A 17,809-nucleotide genomic window follows, 5' to 3' on the forward strand; every position below is an offset into this window, starting at 1 on the left:
CCACCCAACCAGGACCTGACTCTGAATCGCTCCTCTGTGCTCTGGAGTGTGGCCCTCCCGTCAGCTCCATGAGCCCAGCTGAATCAGCCTACCAGGCTGGGCCGAGCATTCGGGTTCAAGTCTATGCACTTTGAAGCCTCACAGGCCTGCCCCAGAGGAGAACTGGGAAACCTACATTTTAAATAGCCTCCCCAGGTACCTCAGAAAAGTGACAACTGACTCAGGGTATGTATAGTAAAGTAAAAAAGACACCACAGGAAACCAAGAGGCCCAGGGTCTTCCCTGGCTCTGCTTCTAAAGCTCTGTGTGTTCAGACAACTCCTTCCCCTCTCTGAGCCTCAGTTTCCCCATTTACACAATAGGAAGGTTGGACTCTGCTGTCTCTGGGCTTCTCTTCAATCCCAATATTCTGATTCTGTTAAATACCTTTCAATGTAGGCTTCCCAGTTCGGAAGTGACAAGGAAACAGAACAAAGCTGCAGATTCAGAAAGCCAAGCATCCAGTTCATAAGGTCACAAATGGCCAAAACCCAAGGTGTAATCAAAGTCCCACAGACCCCCAAGTCTGCCCACAGGCCACAGACCACCACCAGCCTCCTCCCTGGCCCCCTGCTGTCTGATAGTCCATCCCTTACCTGCAGGACGAGGCTGAGAGCCATGGCTTTATAGGAATGGGAGACAGAGGAAAGGCCAAAAACCAAAAACAGGGCTACCACCAAGGTCACCAGGTTGGTCATGACCTCCAGTCTCAAGGCCACCCATCGCATGGAAGACATAAACATCAGCAGGTAGTTATTCTGTACATCTGTCAGCTTTTTAAACCTGACAAAGAAAGGACAACATGAAAGTCACATGCGTCTGTCTGACCCAGGGTTTCCTAACACTGGTTGCTTTCTCCAGCATCCAGCTCCCCAGTCTCACCAAAGAACCAACGAAGAAAATTGGAGAGGATTCCTTTCTACTCCTTTCTCAGCCATGGAGTTCACCTGACCCCAGATCTAGGAGTGAGCTCGGACCGATTTAGGCCTATTAGCAGTTCTCTTCCCCTCGCCTCGATAATTGATTCAGGATGGGTAAGTTACTCTGCTGGGCCAACAAGAATGAATAAAGGCCCAGATTTGTGAGTGAATGAAGGAAAGCAATCCCTTCTTCATGTCTGTCCACCTTGCTCACAGCTGTATCCCCACTGGGTGCTGAGCACCTGGGAGGGTCTCAATGTTGACTGAATGATCCCTTAGTCCTAGTCTCTGCATAGTCTTTGGGTCTCTCTAGTGCCAACGGGAGAGCTGGCACCATGGTTCATCTAATATTTCAGTTAACAGAGCACACACCATCTCCCATGCCCAAATCTTCCCTGGCTTCAAGGCCACCTCAGATGTTGCCTCCTCCCCAAAGCCTTCCCTGATCCCAAGCTGCGGGTTATCACTTTCTCCTCTGAAACCCCAAGTCATTCTACCTGCGTTTCTCCCTATTGCATTGTATTCAACACTTGTCTTATTACAAAAATATACATCTGTGTCCCCTGTCTTCCATTAGACTGCAAACTTTTTGTAGTTCAGTGCAGACCATGTTTGACTGATGCTTACAAGTAGATAAGTTTATGTTACACAGTTAAACCTCAGCAACAATCATAGGATTTGATTGTTTCAACAAACATTTAGAAGGCAAATCTATGGGTGTGAATAGTGAAGAAAATTCTGCTATTTCGAAAACTATTGTTCTTTATTATTTTATTATATTTAGATATCTGTTTGCAAGTGAAAGAAAGAAATAAATGCATTCAGTACTAACATGGCAATACATCTTACCATTCATTGTATTAATATATGTATATAACAGCACAGGTCTTTAAACTGACAGACATGTTTCATATCCCTTACATTTTTTATTCTTATAAGTACCATCTTCCAGATGGGGTTCTGGAGGTGCAGTGAAATAAATGGAATAAAACAATGATCGCTCTGAGTCTTCTGACGATGGTGCTGTTCCCAGGGGCTCTGTTTCCTTCCTGTTCCCCACCATTGCCACATTCCCCATCACCCTCAGAGAGCAGAAGGACTCACTCATTGATGAATTCTTCAGTTTTTCCATAGACATGGATGGAGCTCAGGCCCTGCAGGGTGGTGAGGATGTGCGAAAACAAAGGGGAGCAGCTGTAGTTCTTCAGTCTCTTGAACACGTTGATGGCTTTCTTGAACATCCTGCATTGAGAATGGGAGGGAGCGACCTGGGCCATCCACCTCTGACACCCTCCAGTTCTAGGTCGGTCCTAGACTCAAACCTCATTCACAAGCAAAAAGAACCCACTCACCTAAAATAAATGAGGCAAGCAGAGAGGATGACGACTCCCATCAGCAGGATATAGGGAGACATGAAACTGATTATCAACAGGATGATGATCACCGCCAAAGCCAGGAGCACAGACTGTTCAATCATTATGGGCAAGAACTGATCCAACTCATCCATGTCCCCTGCAAAGCAGTTCAGGAGCCGGCCAGTGGGGGTTGTGTCAAAGAAGCACATAGGGCAGTGGGACACCTGTGAGAGCAAAAGCAACCCAGGTCACAAGGCTCTGCACGCCATGGTGGGGGCTTGATGAAGACATCCTCAAGCTCTGAATGATGTACAGGATGCAGACTGAAGGATATCCAGGGAAGGCAACGTAGAGCACGGCTTAAAGGCAGAGGCTCCAGAGTGTCAGTTTGCCTGGACTCCAGGGCTGCCCGTCTTCCACCTATTGCTCTGGGACTGTAGGCAAGTTACATATAAACTCTCTGAGTCTCAGGGTCCTCATTTGTAAAATGGGGATGATAATGATGCTTCAGAGTTGTGATGAGGATTGTACAACTCTGCAAGTATACTAAAATATACGATTTAGAAGGGTATATTGGGACCTCCCTGGCGGTCCAGTGGTTAAGAATATGCCTGTCAATGTAGGGGACACCGGTTCAATACTGGGTCTGGAAAGATGCCACACGCCTCACAGCAACTAAGCCCATACACCACTAATACTAAGCCCACGCTCTAGACCAGTGCTCTGCAACAAGCAAAGCCACTGCAATGAGAAGCTTGTACACCACAACAAAGAGCAGCCCCTGGCCACTGCAACTGAAGAAAACCTGCACAGAGGTAAGTAAATAAATAAAATTGTAAAGGGTATATGCAGATTCGATCCCTGGGTCAGGAAGATCCCCTGGAGAAGGGAATGGCAACCCACTCCAGTATTTTTGCCTGGAAAATCCCATGAATAGAAAAGCCTCGTGGGCTAGAGTCCATGCAGTCACAAAGAGTCGGACACGACTGAGCAACCAACACATTAATATTATTATTTGAGTCATGAAGTGGCTCTTACAGCAGCCCTTGTGGCAAATGTCTGGATCCTGCTGATAAGTATAGTTTGCTTGCTGTCTAAGGTAGAAGGTCATCATCAGCAAATAGTCGCTTGGTTGTGTCTGACTCTTTGCAACCCCACGGTCTGCCAGGCTCCTCTGTCCATGGAATTCTCCAGGCAAGAATACTGGAGTGGGTTGCCAGTTCCTTCTCCAGGAGATCTTCCCAACCCAGGGACTGAACCCAGGTCTCTCTCCTTGCATGCAGATTCGTTACCCTCTGAGCCACCAGGCAAGCCCAAGGTAGGAGGTAGGGAGCAGCAAACATCAGTGGGGCAGACTGTGAGATCCTTGCTTTCTTCTTCTGCTTCTAAATTGTCTTTAATTTTATCTCCAGAATCTTTTGTTAAATACATGAGCTAAAGCAAAAAGAATATTCACAATCACAAATAAAAGACTAAAGCAATCACCCCCTTAGGACACTGAGCACTTTTGAGGAGTGAGGGGCTGGGGGGGCAGGACTCAGCTCAGCTGTGGCATGAAAGGGGTCTTGGTGAGAGCCCATGCTCACTAGGGATTAGGAGTATATGGTGGGGACACAGGGTCAGGATCTCTGGTTGCCTCCTTAAGTAGTAAATTAATCTGGTTCTAGTTTTGTTTTTATATTTGTTGATTTTATAGTTGAGCCAATTTTTTCAGAGATTTTTCCTTTACTTGTGATTATCTAAAACTACATGGCAAATTTAAGATCAATAAAGCCATAAAAGGGTGAGCAAAAAGAAAATGTTTAAAATATGAAATGTATTTTCTAATGAAAAAAACTTGAACATTTCTCAAAATTAAAATATAGAACATAACTTTGAGAAGGCCTGGGTACTAGGTATTTCTAGAATCTGGGAATGTGGAGTCAGAAACTTAGAGACCAGCTATCTGCTGCCACCACCACAGATTAGGTGGTAAGGACTGCCAGGCTTTGGAGTAATTTTTCCCTCTCCTGCCTTCTGGCTCATCAAGCCGGTTGCTTTATCTGAGATGTGGGGAAATGCCTTGGCCTCACCCTCCTAAATTAAAACACAATTTGTGGGAGTTCCCTGATGATCCAGTGGTTAAGATTTTGCCTTCCATTGCAGGGGGTGCTGGTTTGATCCCTGGTCAGGAAACTCGTGGCAAAAAACCAAAACATACTGTAACAAATTCAATAAAGATATTTAAAATGACGGCCCACATCAAAAAAAATATTTTTAAAGGATTTGCTTTGAATCTACAAGGAATGACGGGTGCCCTCATTGCCTCCCGAGAATCTCTCTGAGAAGCCCCTCTCTACAGTTCTTAGCTCCAGCCTTCCTGAGCTCCATGCAGCTCTCTGGAAATGTTCTGCTTCTGCTCACCTCTTAATCTTGACCTGGCGAGATCTCGTTCATCCTCAGGTCTTAGCATAGAGGTCACTTCCTCCAAGAAGCCTTCTTGGACTCCCACCTTCCTTCCACCACCCCCATGCTTGGGTCAGGTGTGCCATTTTCTTATGGTCCTGTGTGCCACCCCCATGGTTAACTCTGCACATCATATTACAACAGATTATTTTCCTGTCCATCTCCATCCTTAAGCTGTAGGCTAAGATGACCCAAACCACATCTGCATTGTTCACTCACCACTGTGAACCAAGTGCCTACTCCAGAGCCTGGCACCCAGTAATATTCGATAAGTGAAAGACAGAAAGGACATGTCCAAGAGCTAATGTGACACTATAGATAACTTGGTATTCTAGCCATAACATACATTCTAACCATAACACATATGGGGTTTCCATTTTCTCATGTGTAAGATAAGAGTAAAATACCCACTTCAAAAGGAACTTAAGGAAATTAGAAGAAACTGTTTATGTGACTGTGCTCAGCCAACAGAGGCCAGCATTGATAGCTGAGGGTTGATCCTCTAGGAAGGGGCATTAAACTTAGTCGTGGGAGAGTTTCAAGAACCTATCTCATTCTCTGGCCTGCTCCCACCTAGTTAGTGACCCAGTGTAAACTCACAACTATACGACATTATATTCTCCAAACCACAGAGACAGCAAAATAGATCAGCAGTTTTCAGAGGTCTAGGGGAGGGATATACATAGGCTGAGCAAAGGGGATTTTTAGGGTAGTTTGACTATTCTGTATAATACTTGATGGTAGACGCATGCCAGTATGCATTTGTCAAAACCCATAGAATGTACAACACAAGCAGTGAACCTTAATGTAAACTATGGACTTTGATAATAATAATGTATCAATGTTGACTCATCAACTGTAACAGATGTCCCCCACTAATGCAAGCTATTAATAATAGGAGAAATTGAGGATGTGGTGAAGGGTAAAAGTGAACCCTATATTTTCTGCTCAATTTTTCTCTAAACCAAAAACTGCTCAAAAAATAAAGCCTAATAATTAGAAAAAAGAGTTGAGAAGGTCAAGGCTCAGCCTGTGGCCATGCCCAGTGCCCAGACCCATACCTTGTTGAAGAGCTTGTTGTGCAATGCTGTGGATGCCTTCCCCATCACCTTGGTGAAAACCAATGAGAGGCAGATGCCCAGGAGGATTGCCAACAGACCGCTGAGGCCAAACACCAGTTGGTAAAAGAGCAGCTGAGGATTGTCCAGTATGTCACCTGGGTCTGCAGTGGTCCAGTTGCTCTTTTGACTGCTATTATTCTTCAAGAAAGGACAGGGAGTATGGTATGATAAGAAATATGCTTCATCTTTGTCCCCAATTCCTGACACACAAGTCCTAAAACCCTTGCAGTTTCCTAGGTGATGGGGGTGCGTGGGGCTTCATTTGTGGTAATAATTGGCCTTTGACTCTGGTTTCTGACACGGGCCTCTGGAGCAATGAGAGAGTCTTTTGTAGCTAACGAGATGACTAGGGGCTGGGGACTCCTAAATAGCTTCAGGACTGGGGCTGGTCACCAGAAAGACCATGTCATGAGTCCAAGCTTCGAACTTTCAGCCCTACTCCCATTTTCTGGAAATGGGAAGGAGCTGGAATTTTAGTTTATGATCCATCATGTCTACATGTTGAAGTGAAAGTTGCTCAGTCATGTCCAGCTCTTTGCAACCCCATGGACAATACAGTCCATGGAATTCTCCAGGCCAGAATAGTGGAGTGGGTAGCCTTTCCCTTCTCCAAGGGATCTTCCCAACCCAGGGATCAAACTGGGGTCTCCCACATTGCAAGCAGATTCTTTACCAGCTGAGCCACAAGAGAAGCCCAAGAATACTGGAGTAGGTGGCTTATCCCTTCTCCAATAGATCTTCGCAAACCAGGAATCAAATCAGGGTCTCTTACTTTGCAGGCGGATTCTTTAAAACTGAGCAACATGTTGAATCCACCATAAAAATCCCTAAAGCATGGCATTCAGAGAGCTTCCAGGTTGGTGAACATATCCATGTGCTAGAATGGTGGTGTACCCCAACTCCATGGAAACAGAAGCTCTTGCACTTTGGACCCTTCTGTACCTCACCCTATATATTTTTTCATCTGGCTCTGCATCTGCATCATTTACTATATTCCTTATTTAAAAACTGATAAAAGTATTTCCCTAAGTTCTGTAAGCCATTATAGAAAATTATCAGGCCCACAGAAGGAGTCATGGGAATCCCCAATTCATAGCTGATTTATCAGAACTACAAAAACAGCAGAATGATCTCTTTGTTTCCAAGGCAAACCATTCAATAGCACAGTAATCCAAGTTTATGCCCCAACCTCTAATGCATAAGAAGCTGAAGCTGGAACAGTTCTTTGAAGACCTATAAGACCTTCTAGAACTAACACCCAAAAGAGATGTCCTTTTCATCATAGTGGACTAGAATGCAAAAGTAGGAAGTCAAGAGATATCTGGACTAGAGACAAATTTGGCCTTGGAGTACAGAATGAAGCAGGGCAAAGGCTAATAGAGTTTTGCCAAGAGAACTCACTGGTCACAGCAAACACCCTCTTCCAACAACACAAGAGAAGACTCTACACATGGACATCACCAGATGGTCAATACCAAAATCAGATTGATTATATTCTTTGCAGCCAAAGATGGAGAAGCTCTATATAGTCAGCAAAAACAAGACTGGGAGCTGACTGTGGCTCAGATCATGAACTCCTTATTGCCAAATTCAGACTTAAATTGAAGAAAGGAGGGAAAACCACTAGACCATTCAGGTATGACCTAAATCAAATCTCTTGTGATTATACAGTGGAAGTGACAATAGATTCAAGGGATTAGATCTGATAGAGAGCTTGAAGAACTACTGACAGAGGTTCATGACATTGTACAGGAGGCAGTGATCAAGATCATCCCCAAGAAAAAGAAATGCAAAAAGGCAAAATAGTTGTCTGAGGAAGATATACTGAGAAAAGAAGAGAAGCTAAAGGCAAAGGAGAAAAGAAAAGATATACCCATCAGAATGCAGTGTTCCAAAGAAGACAAGGAGAGATAAGAAAGCCTACCTCAGTGATCAGTGTAAAGAAATAGAGGAAAACAATAGAATGGGAAAGACTAGAGATCTCTTCAAGAAAATTAGAGATACCAAGGGAACATTTCATGCAAAGATGGGCACAATAAGAGACAGATAAAATGGGCACAATAAATACTAGAGACCTAACAGAAGCAGAAGATATTAAGAAGAGGTGGTAAGAATACATAGAAGAACATACAAAAAAGATCTTAATGACCGAGATAACCACAATGGTGTGATCATTCATCTAGAGCCAGACATCCTGGAATATGAAGTCAAGTGGGCCTTAGGAAGCATCACTATGAACAAAGCTAGTGGAGGTGATGGAATTCCGGTTGAGCTATTTCAAACCCTAAGAGATGATGGTATGAAAGTGATGCACTCAATATGCCAGAAAATTTGAAAAGCTCAGCAGTTTCCACTCCAATCCCAAAGAAATGCAATGCCAAAGGATGTTCAAACTACTGCACAATTGTACTCATCTCACACACTAGCAAAGTAATGCTCAAAATTCTCCAAGCCAGGCTTCAACAGTACATGAACCATGAATTTCCAGATGTTCAAGCTTGATTTAGAAAAGGCAGAGGAATCAGAGATCAAATTGCCAACATCTGTTGGATCACAGAAAAAGCAAGAGAGTTCCAGGTAAACATCTGCTTTATTGACTATGCCAAAGGCTTTGACTGTGTGCATCACAACAAACTGTAAAATTCTTAGAGATGAGAATAACAGACCACCTTACATGCCTCCTGAGAAATCTGTATGCAGGTTAAGAGGCAACAGTTAGAACTGGACGTGGAACAACAGACTGGTTCCAAATTGGGAAAGGAGTACATCAAGGCTGTATATTGTCACCCTGCTTATTTAACTTATATGCAGAGTACATCATGCAAAATGCTGGGCTAGATGAAGCACAAGCTGGAATCACGATTGCCAGGAGATATATCAGTAACCTCAGATATGCAGATGACACCACCTTTATGGCAGAAAGGGAAGAAGAACTAAAGAACCTCTTGATGAAAGTGAAAGAGGAGAGTGAAAAAGCTGGTTTAAAACTCAGCATTCAAAAAACAAAGATCACAGCATCTGATCCCATCACTTCATGGCAAATAGATGGGGAAACTATGGAAACAGTGAGAAACTTTATTTTCTTGGGCTCCAAAATCACTGCAGCCATGATGGTGACTGCAGCCATGACATTATGACACTTGCTTCTTGGAAGAAAAGCTATGACCAACCTAGAAAGCATATTAAAAAGCAGAGACATTACTTTGTCAACAAAGGTCCATCCAATCAAAGCTATGGTTTCTCCAGTAGTCATGTATGGATATGAGAGAGTTGAACTATAAAGGAAGCTGTGTGCTGAAGAATTGATGCTTTTGAACTGTGGTTTTGGAGAAGACTCTTGAGAATCCCTTAGTCAACAAGGAGATCAAACCAGTCAATCCTAAAGGAAATCAGACCTGAATATTCATTGGAAGGACTGATGCTGAAGCTGAAACTCCAATACTTTGGAAAAGACCCTGATGTTGGGGAAGATTGAAGGCAGGAGGAGAAGGGGATGACAGAGGATGAGATGATTGGATGGCATCACTGACTCAATGGACATGAGTTTGAGCAAGCTCCAGGAGTTGGTGAAGGACAAGGAAGCCTGGTATACTACAGTCCAGGAGGTTGCAAACAGTCAGACATGACTGAGCAACTGAACAAAATGTCTAGACTTGTGATTGGCACATGAGCAGTCTTATGGGACTGAACCCTTAACCTGTGAGGTGTTGCTAACTCTGGATAGGTAGTATCAGAATGGAATTGAACTGTAGTACACCCAGCGAGTGTCCAGGGAGTTGGAGAACTGGTTGACACAGAGGGGAAAAACCAAAACCAAAACCTGCACTTTGCGTATCAGAGACATTACGTGTGGAGAGAGGAAAACTGTGAGTTTTCTTTTTCAGAGGTTCAAACCATCTGAGTTCAGGGTGAAATTCAGCAGGGAGAAAAATATGTCTTCCTGGGGCTACAGAAGACTCAGCAGCCAGTAGAAGGTGAAACTATATGTTAAAAGCTTCCTGCTCAGTGCTATCGCTTTTCCCTTCTCCCTCCCCACTGCCCTGTGCTGATCCCCTGGACCACTACAGCATCAGTCTCAGTGGCCTGTCTCCTTGATCCAGGTCTTGCCTCCACTCCATTGCCTCCTCTACCCTGATTGTTCCAAACTCAACTCCACTACCATTAGGACTTCTATACCTCCCTTCCTCAATGCATCTTTGTCCTAAGGCAGCCTGCTGTCTGATATGAGTCTCTTCTCTTCTGGCAGGGTAGAAAATGGCTTGATAGATTACTTCACTCTATGTTGTTAGAAATCTGCACTAGATGGTCATCTAACATCACCTCTGCCTCCTTCCACACTCTCCAATGTGATTCAGGGAAGAGTTTGAGAACTGTTTCTCAAACTCCTTGCCAGCAGGGTCTTAGGTTAGATTCTACCAAAGAGAGGCACTCACAGAAAATCTAAAGGCTGAAAGAGAAGCCATTATACTCTGGTGGCAATTGTGGACAGGTGCATGGAGCTTGAAATTCAGCCAGTGGTTAGCAGGCATCCTTCCAAGGATCAGCCCATTTAGTGCTGCCTGCTGCTAAAATTCCTGGAGCCTGCTTTCCCTCTCTCCTCCAGCCCTTCCAATGGCTGTGTAGCCTCTAACTTGTGTATTAAATCTTTGGAAGCTCTAAATATTTCAAGCGGCTCCTGCTTTCCTGACCAAACTCCGTCTGAAACATGACTCAAAAGTTAACCAAATAGATTGCTTGAAAGACATAGCCTGGATTCAGAGCACAGAGTTCAAGGCACATTGACATCTCAGGGCAGGCTCCTTCTCCTCTCTAAGAATAATTTCTGCAAATATAAAATGGGGACAGTGATACCTACCTCAGAATGAGGTTGGAAAGATTAATGAATTAATCTGATACATAATGGCTGAGAGCTCCAGAACCCTCAACACAAACAACCCTGTCCGAACTCCTGCACTAAAAGACTTGACCGAACCTTAGCGTGGCTCCTAGAGGCTAAGGTATGTCCCTCGGAGGACCCCAGCTCCCCCCACCTTCATTAAAGTGCCTCTGCCAGGAAAATTTACTGTTTTCCTGGCAGGCCCCTGATCTTTCTTCCTCAGAGCACTTACTAAGAAGCACTCACAGCTGTGACTGTGTATCTCTTGCAACTCAGAAGCATCTTTCTTAAAGATCTGAGAATGATTCCTTTAAAATGTAATCCTCAGAAAGGACAGAGCCTCTGTCCCCCACTCTCTGTGGGAGGAGAAAGCTGGCTGCAGACACTGATAGCTTAATTGTACTGACACTCACCAGCCTTTTGTACTTTTTCATTCTCTGGCCCAGCAGAGCCCCTGCTTTCCCTCCTCTCTCATTCTCCCTTTCAAAAGCCCAGATCACTTCTGTGCAAGTCATACTGGAGCTCAGCTCTTTCCCTGCTGTCAGGAGTGATGGATAAAACTTTTTTTCCCTTCTCTAACTCATATTAGAGCAGACTGTAAAGCATTCTTGGTGTAAAGAGCTGTTTGGGGACAGAAACCTCTTGGTTTTGTTCCTAGGAGACTGTACAGGTGACCTCTTGCTCTGTGAACACAGGATGCCCACCTGGGAGGGCGCTCCAGAGTTTCAGCTCCCAAGGGTTCCCTCTAGGGCCCCATTCATCAGCATGGCAAGGGCAGGTACTGGGCTTGCCATGGGCTTCTCTAACCCATACCCATGGGGCCCCAAGGAAAAAGAAGTTCCCCCATTCCACCCAGGTCCACAGAAATGCACCACACCCCCACATGGCACTCACCCCTGAGCCCTGGCCCAGCCAATAGCTCAGCCACCAGAAGCTGAACACCGGGAAGAAGGCTAACATCACCATGAGAAGGAAAATCATGCTGCAGATCAGGTAACCTGGGGAGAGAGAGGAACGTGACACACAGGTGCCAGAAGAAGGTACGTGGCCACACCAGGCCCTTGGATCTTCCTCAGACACCCTAGAAGACTCGAAAGAGCTGGGTTCCAAGATTAGAAAGCCCTGGGTTCAAATGCTGGCTCAAACTACTTACAAGCTATGTGAACCTGGGCAAGGGATCAAATGTCAGTGACACTCCACTTCCTTACATACAAGATGGTGATGGTAGTCCTGCAGCCTCAAGGGGCTGCTCTAAAGATGCTATGAGGTAACGTGTGTCAAGTACCCAGCCCAGTGCCTGCTTATGTGAGCAGTGTTCTAGAGAAGCTGGTTGCCCTTATGCAAGCCCTGAGGGTTCAACATTCAAAATAACAACAGCTACCTTTCACTATTATGTACCAAGTGCCAGGTAGAGTACTAAATACATGAATTATTTTTGAATTCAGAATGCCTATCGCCAAGTTTCCAAGGGAGGAAGTAACTTGCCCAAAGTCATAGAGCTGGAGAGTGGGGAAGCCAAGGATGGGAAAACCTAGGGTACACGCCTTCCTTTCCCATCTACCTCTTGCCCTGGCACTCTACCCACCTATCCAGTCTGTGCCTCATGCCCATATTCTTTTTCTTGAATTCTTCCTTAAGCTCCACCCAAGGGCCAACTCTCTTTAATGACATCTGAGACCATGCTTGGTCCCGGAGATCTCTCTCTCTTGCTACCAGTGGATGAATGTTTTAATTCTCTAGTTAGATTACAGGGTAGGTTCTCAGGCAACTTTATACACCCTCCCCTCCAGAACTCAGCAAGAGCCTGGTTCATAATAGGTACTTCCTAAATACAGATCAATTGGTTTTTTGGTTCATTCATTGCGTTTCACAAGTATTTGCTGCTCCCCTGCTCTGGTCAGGCCCTGTGTTATATTCTGTAAGGATGCTCACAGTGGAAGGGGTGAGGATGGCAATCTCCTATGCACAGCCTGCCTCCTCCTCCCTAGACAGGTAGAGAGAAGACACGCCTTGTGCAGGGTTAGGTTCCAAAATCAATGAAGAATAAAAAGTTGGCATGGAGTCAAAATTACTCTCAAAAATTAAGTTACTCAAAACCACAGTAGCATATACCTGGTCTCATGTTTACAACATTGTAGAGTTATATATGTGTGAATTTGGTAACATACACCATTAAATAAAGCAGAAGCTTTGAAACTTTTTATTGCCATCCACCTTCAGATATACAGTCTAATACATAATAAAATGAAAGCTTCACCAACATTACTTCTGCAGATATTTTCAACTCTAGTCACATTTCTATTCTCAACGCTCCTTACAACCCACTCAGTTGATTTCACAGCCCACTAGTGGGCTGGGACCTGTGGTATGAAAAGCACTGAGATAAAGAGTACTATGGCATTCTTTATTTCACTAAAAATATTAATGATGTTTAATGTAAAATGTTTCTTATTTTCTATATTCCTAATACTGTGTTATTTGGGGCCTTAATCCTGACAGACTGCTAATCCCAAGGCTAGCTAATTCCTAGAAACAGCAATTAACTCCTTACAGGCACACCTTTGATATACAAACGAACCAATCCACAGCCCACCCTCCCAATAACCTCTTTTATCAAACTCTCACCCACCAAGCCAATATTTGCCCTCCCCTAAATCACCCTAAGACCAGGTATCAGACATCTAGGACCATCACTATAGCAATGAGCCCTCCAGAATTGTTCAAGCTGTCCAATCCTAAGCTTACTCAGGGTGCCTACCCTGCCTCACCCACTTCTTCCCACAGAAACCCCAGTAAAGGCTCTGGGCCCTGCTTTCTCTTACCACTCCACCACTGGCCAAACTTGGTGCTTCCCCCATGTGGTCCTTCACGGCATGCATGCCATGCCTATTTCTAGGCAAAAAAGTATAAACTTTTCCCTTCATGAACATAATTTACATGTCTATATGCCTTGACATATTTGATTTTTTAAATGCCAGGTATATTAACACAAATACACATAGAAACATAATTTCTGGCACTGACTACAGTGGTAGAGTTATTATAGTTGAGAATGGCTGGAATTATGCAAGTTAAACTCATGAATGGCATGACCGTTTGAGTCCCTCTACCTCCCATGACCTTGCACATTCCAGTCTGACCCAGCTTTGTGAGCAGGCCTGGCCTGGGGCAGCTAACAGCCCATACCTCCGCCCGCCTGGATATAGCGGTGGTAGACTGTCCACTTCAAGGACCCTTCTTCCATCTTCTCCTTCTGTGAGAGTTGATTTTCCAGCACTGGATCAGGGAAAAGAAAAAGGAAACAGTATGCCTCCCAATCTCCTATATCTCCTTCCTGGTCAAGAAGAGTCCTTGCGAAGCCTTCTATTCTGGTTGCCACCAGTACCCCACCCAAGTCTAACTCCAACCAGCAGAGTTTGCAGATCTGCCTGGACTCTGAAAAGGGGGTCCATCACCAGCCATTCAATAGACCCTGGAGAGCCTGAGGTTCCCAAGGGCTGAATGGGTTGAGAGAGAGAGCGGGAGAGAAGGAAGAAAGCAGTGACCTGGGACCAGAATTGTCATCATGATACTGTACAGCTTCAAGAAGCAAATCACTTAACCTCTCTGTTTCCTCATCTGACAACTGGCAGGCCTACAGATAATCACTAAGACGCTTTGTAGCGATATGCTTCTGAAACAGCTCCTCGAAACAGATTTGACACCAGCCCAAGCGGACACGTGGCCTACAGCAGGGCAGAGAGATCAGTACCTGAAATATCAGTAGATGTCATCAATGTTGTCAGGAGGCAGCACTGTAGGGGATACCTACTGTTTCTGCCTGCCGCTCTCCCTTCTAACAGCAACACCACTATTTTCCCAGGAGAAGACAGCTCTCTCTGTGGAATTTTAATCTTGCAGGAAATAGACTAGGATGGAAAACATCTGAAGCAGGTTTTCTTCAAAAGGATTCTATACCTGTTCCTGCTATTCTAGACTCCAAACTTTCTGAGGTCTAGTACTCCAGCTTTTTTTTCACTCTGTGATCAACACCCTTTTCTGCCAACACATTATTTTTCTGCCCAAATTGGCTTCTGATCTTTGCAGCTGAAGGCTCTGTTTGTGACAGATGTGCCAGGCACTGTCCTAACCCCTCAGGACCTCTTCTAATCTCCACTGTGGTGTTGTAATATAAGAACAATTATCTCCACTTTTGCCAGTGACGGTTCAGAGAGTTTAACCTGTTTGGCCAAAGTCACACGGCTTTGAGAGCAGTAGTCCTGGAATTCTAATCCAGAACCTGTCTTACTTTAAAAATGAAAGTCTTTCTCGTCTGCTACCTTGTCTCAGAAAAGAGCAAGATCTTCAATAAGCATACTAAAAGATGTTCAGCTTCACCTTTTGAATGCCCAGAACTGGGCTTAATTTATTTCTGACTTCCAATGGCATTGTTCTCAAAAAATGTATAATGAATTAATGGCCCAGAAACTGTGCAAAGTTTATATCAGAGTCACTCGAGATCAACCCTCAATCTGCCTCTGCACACCCTCAGCTGTTCCCCCAACAATCGTCACTTCCTGGTTGCTTCGGGCCTCTGGACCAGCACAGCCCTCCAATACTTGGATCTGTACCCTATATGAGTAATGTCTGGCACCCCATTCAGTGAGTGACAAGGCCTGGTCTCACATTCAGGACGAAATGCCAGAGCCTGTGGAAGATGCAGACAGGCAGGCAGAGGGTTTCACCCTGCTCCCAGGTGAAAGCACTATTTTATTCAGCACTATTACCAGCATTTTCACTGAGAAGTTCTTCCTGGCAAGCGGTCTGGGCCTGACCTTCCAGCTGTAGATCCTCTTCTGTCTTTGCTACTCCCTGCAACACACCCTGGGGAGAAAGCACAAGCCATGGATGCAGGGAATGGTCTGCCCAGTTGGGTCAGAAGTGAGGGTGGGGTAGGGGGAAATCACCTGTGTGGCTTTCCCGTGCATCTTCTGGATGAGCTGGGCGTATCGTCCCCTCTTCTGTATGAGCTCACTGTGAATTCCTTTTTCACAGATTTTCCCATCTTCAAATAAAATGATCTGGTCACAAAACTCTAAATACTGAAGAGTCAGAAGAAATAAGATCTTCAATAAGCATACTAAAAGATGCTCAACTTCACTATTCAAAAGGAAAAATTTAAATCCTGAGAAAATATTTTATATCACCAGTTTGGCCAAAAACAATCCCAAGTGTTGGTAATGACTGGGGTAAAGGGACTCTTACAAAACTGGGGTGGAGGGGGAGGCCTGCATAGATTGGTACAGCTACTTTGAAAAACAATTTGACAATATCTAGTAAAATTAAAGATTTTTGAAGAATTATGAACCAATAATTCTACTCCTAAAACACTTCCCAAAAAAGCCCTCTCAAACACATGCATAAAAACACATGTAGAAGAATGTATCAATATACTGAAGCATTTTTTTGTAAAAAGTGAAAAATGGGAAACAACCCAAATATCCATCCTGGAGAAATAAATTCTGGAATATTCAGATATTGTAATACAATACTAGTAAGAAAGAAATAAAATTCCATGTATCCACATGGAAGACCTTAAAAATATAATGTTGAGTAGAAAAGCAAATTACCTAAGGACACAGAAAGTAAAACATCGATTATAAGTTGTTAAATATGCAAAAGGACATTTGCTCTGTCTGGATTGACACATATGTTGTAAAAGTGTGAATACGCACATGGAAACAGTGAACAGTGAGTGAGGAGCAGGAAGGAGGGAAGGGGCTGTGATCTGAGGGCCATCGACATTGGACTGTGATGTGTCATCTGGGCAGTTACATGGGCTTTCATTAGGTTATTTTCTAACCTGTTTTTATGTCTTACATATTTTATACCAAAAATACTAAAGCCCAAATAGGAGAAGGATAAATAATAACAAGGTCTGGTATGAACATATCTAGGGAAAATGACCCATGAGAGGCAGCACCCAGCACAGCCAGTGTGCTTGATGGAAGAATGTGAGACTTGGCGAATTCTTCTCTGAGGGAGTTTTTTGTAACTTCAAAAGCAGGGGCTCGCCCATACAATTTTGAAAATAAAGGAGACCTCAATATTTAGTTTCAAAAAAACCATTTAAAAAATTCTATAAAGCAATTATCCTTCAATAAAAAACAATTTTAAAAAATTTAGTTTCCATTTTTACCAACTTATCTTCTCCACATAGAAAGCAGAGGACATCAAGTTCTTTGCAATCCTCTCTGACTTTGGGGTCTGTCTGAGATACGAAGGGGTATCTGCTGGGAGGCTGTTATTGATCATGCTGAGATGGCAGGGGCTTGAGGAGCTACATTATCTGTCAATCATGGCCAGAGCCCCAGAAGGGTGGTCACCTGCAGCTGATGGGTCACCAAGATGATGGTCTTCCTCCTGAGCACCTTCTTAAAGCACTCCTCAAAGATATGCTTCCCCACATGGGCATCCACGGCCGAGAGTGGGTCATCCAGCAGGTAGAGCTCACGGTCAGAGTAGACGGCCCGGGCCAGGCTGATCCTCTGCTTCTGCCCCCCCGAGAGGTTGAGGCCCCGCTCCCCAATCTGTGGACAGGCAGCCAAAGGCGCCGAGTCTGGAGGGTGACCCAGCCAGCTGTGCTCCCACCAGCCAGGTGGGCAGGTGGACAGACTAACCCCCCTCGGTGCACACTCCTCGACACCTAATGATTTGACACCCCTGGCACTTAAAATATTTTTCACAATCTCGACTTCCCAGTGGTTAACAGTCCACCTGCCAATACAGGGGACGTGAGTTTGATCCCCGGTCCAGAAAGCTTCCATGTGCCACCAGGCAACTAAACCCATGTCCCGCAACTACTGAGCCTGTGTTCTAGAGCCCTCATGCTGCAACTATTGAAGTCTGGGAGCCCTTAGAGCCTGTGTTCAGTGACAAAAGAAGCCACCACAATGAGAAACCCGAGCACTGCAACTAGAGAGCAGCCCCTGCCTGCTGCAACTAGAGAAAGCCTGGGTGCAGCAATGAAGACCCAGCACAGTCAAACAAAAATTAATAATTAATTAAAAAGAA

General features: G+C 44.6%; 1 protein-coding gene across 3 annotated transcripts in view; it reads right to left on the reverse strand.

Moving 5' to 3' along the window:
• The window catches only part of ABCC11 (ATP binding cassette subfamily C member 11), a 90,229-nt gene that overhangs the window by 16,579 nt on the left and 55,841 nt on the right, over positions 1-17,809 (reverse strand). For 2 of the 3 annotated variants that reach the window (XM_061387101.1, XM_061387104.1), the window contains 9 exons: positions 17,122-17,325; positions 15,703-15,837; positions 15,523-15,619; positions 13,943-14,032; positions 11,651-11,754; positions 5,821-6,018; positions 2,312-2,538; positions 2,064-2,201; positions 636-822 (listed from right to left, as the gene is read on the reverse strand). In XM_061387101.1, coding sequence (XP_061243085.1) covers positions 636-822; positions 2,064-2,201; positions 2,312-2,538; positions 5,821-6,018; positions 11,651-11,754; positions 13,943-14,032; positions 15,523-15,619; positions 15,703-15,837; positions 17,122-17,325 — 1,380 coding nt within the window. The remainder of the gene's footprint in view (positions 1-635; positions 823-2,063; positions 2,202-2,311; positions 2,539-5,820; positions 6,019-11,650; positions 11,755-13,942; positions 14,033-15,522; positions 15,620-15,702; positions 15,838-17,121; positions 17,326-17,809) is intronic. The other variant, XM_061387102.1, reaches the window with a different exon arrangement.

The sequence above is a fragment of the Bos javanicus genome, chromosome 18, assembly GCF_032452875.1.
Source record: "Bos javanicus breed banteng chromosome 18, ARS-OSU_banteng_1.0, whole genome shotgun sequence".
In the NCBI taxonomy this organism is placed as follows: Eukaryota; Metazoa; Chordata; class Mammalia; order Artiodactyla; family Bovidae; genus Bos; species Bos javanicus.